The 9001-nt window shown below is 39.0% G+C and overlaps 1 protein-coding gene across 1 annotated transcript; it reads right to left on the bottom strand.

Annotated features, from left to right (window-relative positions):
• Positions 1-645: 645 nt before the first annotated feature.
• Positions 646-8867, bottom strand: slc1a5 (solute carrier family 1 member 5). Its single transcript, XM_026943415.3, has 8 exons — positions 8227-8867; positions 4423-4465; positions 4154-4216; positions 3913-4079; positions 3503-3736; positions 2881-3075; positions 2640-2774; positions 646-2445 (listed from the first exon to the last, which is right to left on the bottom strand). Exons 1-8 carry the CDS (start codon positions 8757-8759, stop codon positions 2220-2222), a joined length of 1596 nt encoding a protein of 531 aa, XP_026799216.1. The 5' UTR covers positions 8760-8867; the 3' UTR covers positions 646-2219.
• Positions 8868-9001: the final 134 nt, after the last annotated feature.

The following is a 9001-nucleotide window of genomic DNA, read 5'->3' as shown; positions in this document are numbered from 1 at the left end:
TGAGAAATGTGCACAACGCAAGTCCGGTAAGCTGCCCCCACCCCAGGCTGATGCGTGACTCCATGAGCTTCCTGCTGATGTAGATATTCCTGTGGGATACGACGGCATCGAGCTCCCACCAAACGGATTCCCGCTAATGTTATAATGTTATATTAATGTTAATAATTACATTGTAATGGGTAGAATAGTCTGATCAACAATGCCTGCCACAAACCAAATGTCTGTGTATTAAAATTACATATTAATTAAAATGTCTATTTTAAGTGCCTTGCAATATCTAAACCTATCTTTGTTTTCAGTTTAAAGGGATAGCCTGAAGTCTATGGAAACTATTGAAAGCCAGATGTCCTTTGGCACCTAACTGAAACCTTGCAATTTCTCCACTTGCTGGTTGTAAAATCCATGCATTAGGCATGCAATATACATTAGGCTTCTGAAGTACCCTTTAGCGCAATACCACATTCAGTCTTCTAATCAAGACATTGCACAGATGCGTGTTTTTGTTATTTTTTCCAATTAAACATTGACCTATTTATCAGTATGTGAAATTCTGCGTCCTTGATTAATATCCCTAAACATTTAAATTTAGTGTATGATACACTAAAAATTTATTTTATTACAAGTAAAAATGACTCATCCAAAACATGATGACAAAAACACTTTATTAAAAAGACTGTTAGGAGTACATTCTGGATATTAAACCCACAGCTATTCTCTTTGGCATCAAGCACAACCGCCACCAGCTTGCACACAACCATACTGCACTGAGTTACAGCCTGTTGGAATGATAAGAATTTAAAGTCTTTAACTGTACACATAAATGCTGATATACTCAAGTGTTATGACATGTCATTTTTGGCTGCATGCGATCTTTTATGACACTGGAAACTAGTTCAGTTATTAGGCATATACACTAAAATACCACTAACAAAAAGAATGCAGACTTTAGCCTAAAAGTTTTTTTTTTGTTTTTTTTTAATACTGGGTTTGTACACCCCTGAGCAGTACTGACTATTGGCTAAATTTTGATGTTCAAAAAGCCACTAGTATCTATTAAAAAATCAACATGTTTGAAAATAGCCCAACAAACAAGAAGAGACATGGGGTGAATGAATACTCCAGGCAAATCAACATTCAAATTTCATCCAGTTCATGAATGTTTATATAAATCATTAACTGCCTAGTCAGTTCTTATAGACTGAGGTTCTTTATTGATTTTTTTAAATTCCATTTTTTTAAATGAGTGAGAAACAATAATCATAGCACACATCATAATTTGTAAAATTATAAAAGATCAACACATTCTTATGCAATATACTGAAAGCAAATTTATGATAAAGAGACCTGAGACCTGAAAATACCTCATTCAAAAGAGGATTGTCATACAAGTGTCCAAGCAGGAGGCAGGAGTGACGCAGGAGTGATAAACAATACATAAATAAAAATGATAGTTTTTACTTCTATAAACTACTTGTCCAGACAGATCAGGTTCAAGGTTTTGACTAAATTACACCCAAAAATTTAAACCTTATGTTTAAGAAGAAAAAAAAATTAAATATGTATTATGGTTTTCGAGGATCTATTTAAATGTTCACACTTTAAACACAACAGGTTTAAAAACCTGTTGCTTCTTGCCAGTTCAACCGTTGAAATAAATGAACGCATCAGACTGAAGATTGAAAAAGGATTTAAAATCTAGGACCAGCCTTTTAAAGAGACTAATATAATAATATAATCTGAAGAAAAGCCATTACCAATAAGAAAAATAAATAGTTTGGACTACAGAACAACCTAGTAATGAAACAATCCATTTGGAAACAATATCCTGTTTAAAAGTCCTCTTTTGGCATATTTTCATATACAGTACATTTCAGACTCCTTTCCTAAATATTCCTTTGGGAACTGAGAGATGCATAGTTAAATGATATGTTCTCACATATTTTTTTGTTCAAATATATTCCTACCATAAGACACCTCAGAGGAGAGGTCTTTAATGTTATCTGCAAAGGGCCGATATGGCTGCAGGCTTCATTCCAGCTAAACAGGAGGTACACGTGATAAAGACCAAGATGAACTGATAAAACAAGGCTCCTGCTTGGTTGGAATGAAACCCTACAGCCACACTGGCCCGTTGTGGATAAGACTGCAGACCCCTGACTTACAGTATAGGTTGATTCACAACGAACCAGACGCAAGAATGAATCAAACTGTCTGTTAGTCTACATTACAGACTCTTTTTCAGAGGTCTGAGAACCAGCAATTTTTAATTGAGCACGTTTCTCAAGGAGCGGAGAGTGCTCAGGTTTCATCGGACGCTCAGCTTCTTCCAAATGTACCTCACTCAGCTCCACCTCCTCTTTCTTGCTGGTACGATCAATAAAATGCTGCAGCAGACCAGCCCCAAAAGCGTCACCCTCCACATTGATGATTGTGCAGGTGCGATCTCTAAAAGCAATAATACGGAGAAAAAGCGGGGAAAAAATTATTCCACATAAACATATGCTTCATTATTCCACACACCTTTACATGAACCCATCCTATTTGATCTCTTTCTTGTAATCACAAGCTCACTTGTATTTCATAAATTCTTCATCATAAACACTTCTTCAGAGTCTCCTAATTCCACCTATTTTACTCACACAAGCCAATCTACAGCCAAGATGAGAGAGAGGTCATTAGTGGGCAATCCTACTGCCTCCAGGATGATAGCCAGTGTCAACACACCTCCAGCAGGGATCCCTGCAGCCCCCACACTTGATGCTGTGGCAGTCACCCTGAAACAGGAAAGGGACAATATGGAAAAAAGAAGCTTGTGCTGATTCATAGCTTGTATTACCCATTTAGACTCAGAGTGTTTGGAAGACGGATGGCTGCACTCACAGTATGGTGATAACCTGGACAAAGTTGAGTGGAATGTCATTTAACTGTGCAATAAAGACAGCCGCCACACACTGGAAGCAAGCGGCTCCATCCATGTTGACGGTGGCACCAATAGGTAGGATGAAGCGACTGATATGCTTTGATACACCGTTGTTCTCCTCTACACACTTCATCATCAAAGGTAGTGTTGCAGAACTAAACATATAACTGAGGTTAGGCACTACACACTTTAGAACAAGGGATCTTACACAGCACTCCTAATTCGATCACTTTAAACAATTATGCTCATTAAACCTGCTATAAATCTAAATAAATATAAATAAAACTAAATCCAACTAAATCTCTTAAAGTCAGAATTCTAGATGTAAGAGTGATTACTATTACTAAGCACATAAAATAAAATAGCTCTAGCTGATACAAACAAAATTCAAAAACCAAAGAGCTCCACACTAAACTCAGATGGTACCGTAAAACCACGTTCATAGAATGTGAAATGTTAAACGGTGGTGAGTAGTCAGAAACAGAAACAAATTCACCAGGGCATTATAGTACTATTACTTTATTTATTTGGCTTATTCAAGAAAGGAGGTTGGTTTAGGCCAAATTCTTCCTGATTTCATACCTGGAAGAGGTTCCAAAAGCAGTTGCCAAAGCAGCAATCAGGCCCATGAGAAAAGTGTAGGGGTTCTTCCGTGTGAACACAAAGTAAATTAGCGGCAAGATGATCAGGCCATGCACTGCATGACCAATCACACAGCAGGCAATATACTTTCCCAAACTGGCAAATAGTAGTCCTACATCTTCCATCTCAACAATCTTGGCAGCCACCAAGAACATGATACCCAGCGGAGCATACCTACAAAACATCACCTAGATTCAGAATACAAATAACTACACCCAAACTGAGAATGCAAAGACAATTCTTGAGAGAACCAAAATTAACATTATGTGAACTGATACAAAGCAATAAAAATACAGTGCATGAGTGCATTTTCACAGAATAAGGAACAAAAAGCAAGTTGGTTTATTTACCACATGATCCAGGACACAAGCACCATGGTAGCCTCATTGAAGGAGTTAAAAAACTTAATTAGAATCTCCCCTTCCCCTCCCAATTTCCTCAAGGCCACACCAAACACCATAGCAAACACAATTAGGCCCAGAATGTTCATACCATCCACATCTGTACCCACTGGAACCTGCACACAAGTACACACATGAGCTGCATGTTCTTCACAGTTTACATGTTCATATTTTAAAAACAAGAGACTACCTTTTCCAAAGTGATGTTGGTAGAATTCATGTTGGTTTTCACAAACTTATAACCAGTAGCATACTGTGGGAAAGGGGAGACATCAAATGAGCAAAGCAGCCAATTGATGAAAAAAAAAACAGTGTTTCCAGTCTTTATTAGTCTGAATGAGAGCATGTGACAGAATGTACAAGTCTGTGTGAGAGGGTGTGTGAGTATGTGTGAGAAGGATTGAGTGTGCAAGAGTGTGTGTGTGTGCATGAGTGAGTGTGTGTGAGTGAGAGACTCACCGACTGAAAAGCAGCAGCCACCAGGTTGGAGGGGAAGATATTTCTAAAAGGACAAAGGAAAATTGTATGCTAATTAATTGTAAGACCTGTGCAAGAAGCAAAAGGGACAACAAAAGTTAGACCAATTAAAAGGATTGGATTCTCCAAATATTCATTTAATTACAGCTCATCTGGTTGAGAACTCTCTGATGTATCTTACCCTAACACCACTTTGAAGAAGTCTTTGAGACTTTAGAGTGTATGTAAAGATCACATATTTTCCATTGTGGTAGTGGCAAAATGTTTCAACAGCTGACATAACAATGACTTGTTATAAAATTTACTAACTGGGAATTTGTGAAAAGTAAAATCTCTTTTCTTCCGGTGCATTTACCCTTTTACAGGAAACATTCTGCAATTCTATAAGCGATATAAATATATAGTGATGTAGAAAAGTGCAAATGCCCTGAACATAGTTAAACACTCCTGGTCAGCCTTCATACACTCTCAGCACTCTCATCTTGCCATGTTTATATCCTGTCCAGTGTAAAAATACATAAATGTACTGTCAAAGGGTACTAATTATAATGAGCTGTGTTCATGCCAGGATACAAAAACACAATGTTTGGATACTAAGCACCAGTTGATGAATAGAGGTCATGCAAAACAACAAAAACAATGTAATTTCACAAACCATGAGATTAAGGTCTGGAATACAGTGTGTCCTTAGGCAGCAGCTCAGGTTAACATTTATACAGGTTTCTGGTCTAACTATTAATCAGCTGTGTCCAAAGTACCAATTCACCAGATTAAAAGAATATGTTCTCCGAGTACATGGAAACCTGACAAGCTTGTTACTGGAAGGGTATAACAACTTTACTTTCAGGACATTTACAGTCTTCATTACTAGACAACTCCTACTGCTTTTGGAGTTTATAATGATCATAATAGGCACATACATCTTCATAACCTCTATGCTGTTGCATTTTTGGTAACAGTCACCCACACACAGTTTAAAAGAATAGCCAATGTTATGCATGGGTTGGATGCAATTCAGTGCATATGACTTGTATCACAGGGCAACTGCATGATTTAAAAATAAAAAATTTGTACATACAGTGTACATGTGTCCCCAGGCCCCAATGTGAGGAGGTATGTAAGGGAACATTGTCCCCTCGGTTAAAAGAAATAAAACACATACTCTTTAAAACTGCCATCCCGCCTAGCATATGTTTGTTTTATCATAGAAGACACATTAGACAGCATGAAGAGAAACTAACAGTGTAAACAGAAATAAATACAGTCTTTCCTCAAACATGTTCACCAGGTTCTCACCGGGTCAGTGAACGAGCAGACGCAGTTATCTGGGATTCACAATTACATATGACTGTATATGACTAATAATTAATCTTCTATTTCACCCTTCCCCTCCCTTCCCTTCAGACTTCTTGTAGATACCTGCTGCAACCCTTTGTTTTAAACTGTCTATCTGCAAAAATTAGTGTACCCAAAAGTCAATAACTCTTACAGAAAAACACTGCATGAAATTAAGTGATGCACCATGTAACATGTATGATTCTAAGACGCATGCAAAATTTTAATGGAGATCAGACAATAGATGGCGGTACAAATGTTTAAATGTCTATTTCTTTATGGTAAATTACCTTATATTTATTAAAATTGTCTTTTTTCTCTGATTTTGGTGCTTATAGGCTTGCACAATATTAAGTAATATCTTAAAGGCTTAAAAGTGCTTGAACCCCAATAATTGCCGCTTTCAGCTATTTTTTATTTTATTTTATTTTTTTATTTTGTCCTGTGGTACTCAAGCAACAAAGCACAGAGCTTTTTGGATGCACAGCCATTCCATCATGCAGGAATACCTTCAAACATGGAGCCGAACTGCTAGAGCTGTATACGCCGGCATGAGCACTTGCACCATTAATGTGATGAATGTCTGGATTTATATCAATAACAACTCTTTCCCCCGTATCACAAAAGTAGAAAAAGTAAGTAGCATGACAAATTGAACCAATCACATTACTCTGCATGCTGCCCAAGCACAATTAGCTTCCATACCTGATGTGGACCATGCCACGGTTTGGCTGAAGTGAACCCCAGACCACCATTTAAGAAGACCAGAGATTGGTTCTCTGGACCACTCCCAGGTTCAAAAAAGAGTTCACACTTCAGCAAAGGCCAAAATAAGAAACAAAAAACAGAAGAGTGAAAACAGCCTAAATCTCTGTTCAGACAAGCATTTGTTGCAATGTCATCCTTCTTCAAATTATTAAATACTTATACTTAATATATGTTTTTGATAAACTCAGAAAAGCCAGCAGTGTGTATGTGTGTATATACATACACATACATACATATACACACACATACATACACACAGTCTAAGCAGTGCAAAAAGCATGAGTTCAACTATTCAGTGATTGAGAAAAAAATCCTAGCCATGTTACTAGCATTGAAATACTTTCCAATTCTGTGTAGGACCTAGCGCTCAGGAAGTGGTTGTATATACCGACAGTAATCCTTCAGTATTTCTACACTGCATGTCCAACTGCCTGCGCACAAATATCCATTAGAGATTTGTCACAAAGAGGGATCTGGGAATGTGGTGGCTGACGCATTATCAAGAGTATAGTGGCTTCGGTTGGACTGTATTTATTTATTTATTTTTTAATAAACATTTCTTTTCTGTATGTGCGTATTATTATGCATTATTTCCTGGAAGAGAATGAGATCCGGCAAGGGGATTAGCTGATTGTCAATGACGTCACACTATGGAGGATATAAAAAGGAGCCCGCCAGCAACAATGGCATCCTCCTGAGTCCAGAAGCTAATCCAGACTGGTCCCCCCCCAACACCCCCCCCTTCCTTTTTTCCCTTCTCAGCTTGATAAACTAAATACATATGTAAATACTGTACATTAGTGTTTTTGTACACAGAACGTTTATACCCGACACTGTAGTGAGCAGTTTGTAGATAATGGTGATAGGACGCTGTACTGCCTTTTACTTTTGGGCAACTCCAACCTTCTGGTTTCGACAGCTAGGAAGGAAGGTAAGAAAATGTAGTTTCTTTATTTTTGTTTGGAATAGCGAAGGTAGACTCCTTGGAAGCAAAGCTAGAAGCTTTTGTTTATTAGTTTGGCGATCCTGACCCTGACGCTTATTCTCCGGCAGCAAACGCTTTTGTATATTTTTAATACACTTACTCTAAAACGACTAATCTGGTATCTGCTATATTCTATCGGGTTACATAATGTTTTATGTAACAAAACACATGTGCCCTCAGACTACAAGCCCGAGATTCATCTGGTTTTCCTTGTTTTAAACAAAGCGGGTTGGGATTACAAAAGCTGTGGAGCAGAGGCGCTGCAGTCACGCACACCTTTAGGCTACACCTTTAGGCTACACCTCCAGGCTTCTCCCTCTCCCTCTCCCTCTCGCGCAGGTAGCTGACGCAACTCCGCATCTGCCTTACAGCAGCGTGTCACCGCGTGCCGCCGACAAGCGCACAGAGAAGTTCTTACTGACATAAATGTGCTGTAAACTTACACACGCAGAACAGACATATGTGACCCTACAGACATTCAATTATTGACGAATATTAAAGTACATTTTGTGGTGACAAACTTTGTGTGACTTTAGTTTATCCAGACTATTAGCTGGAGTTGTCGGATTAATACGACTCTGATCCTGACAAAATGTTACTTTTCCTTCCCTGTGAATAACACGCTTACTTCCACCAGTTCCAGTCTAAACCCCTTAATGCAACTAGACGGGAAAGACACGTCAGAGTAGTTGACTTACCTCACTAGGTCTAAAAACGAGTCCATCACCTCCTTGGTCTCCGGTACTGTCTCGTCACTGAAAGTCATTTTCGGCTGGGCGCCTTGAGATGAACCAGGCTGGATGATGAACGCCATAATAACACCGACTGCTGATGAAATCAGCGTGGTCACTAGAAAGAACAGCATCGCCCAGCCGCCTAGTTTTCCCAGAGCTTTAGGGTCGATGCTGGCGGCCCCTGACACGAGGCTACACACCACCAGCGGGATGATGATCATCTTCAGCAGGCGAATCAACAGTTCCCCGGGGAAGCCAAAATAAATGACCTGCGTTTGGGTAAGTTTTGCATTTCGCACTCCAAGTCCAATGCAAACGCCAACGATAACAGCAGCCACTGTCAGTATCACGAGTAAATTTGCCTTGGCAATCCTTTTAAACTTCTCCGAGAATGTTTCTGGAATAACGTTACTCTTCTCCTGACTAGAAAGGGAAAGTTCATCGCGATTCGCTTCGCCGTTAGAAACCTGTTCTATAGTTATCTTCTCTTCTGCCATTATTTGTTCAGCAGTTACGAGCTTCAGCGCTTACACGAGGACACGAGCCTCACAGCTCCAGCCTTCTGCCTGTAACACGATGCGTCTCTGTGGCTCGTGATGCTTCTGGCAAACAACTGTATATGCGTTAGCGCCACACACTGATCCGGAGTGTGGACTAGCTCAGTTTACAGTCTAACCTGTTAAGCAACCCATATCTAAAAAAAAAAAAAGAAAAAACAACTTCCATTCTTTTAATCAGT

The sequence above is a fragment of the Pangasianodon hypophthalmus genome, chromosome 14, assembly GCF_027358585.1.
Source record: "Pangasianodon hypophthalmus isolate fPanHyp1 chromosome 14, fPanHyp1.pri, whole genome shotgun sequence".
NCBI classification, from domain to species: Eukaryota; Metazoa; Chordata; class Actinopteri; order Siluriformes; family Pangasiidae; genus Pangasianodon; species Pangasianodon hypophthalmus.
This window is presented reverse-complemented; position numbering and strand designations above follow the sequence as displayed.

Coding starts and splice junctions, on each gene's coding strand:
- slc1a5 (XM_026943415.3), bottom strand. CDS start 8,759: ATGGCAGAAGAGAAGATAACTATAGAACAGGTTTCTAACGGCGAAGCG. Junction 3,076..3,502: donor GCTTTTGGAACCTCTTCCAG/GTATGAAATCAG, acceptor TTATATGTTTAG/TTCTGCAACACTACCTTTGA. Junction 2,775..2,880: donor GTCCAGGTTATCACCATACT/GTGAGTGCAGCC, acceptor TTCCTGTTTCAG/GGTGACTGCCACAGCATCAA.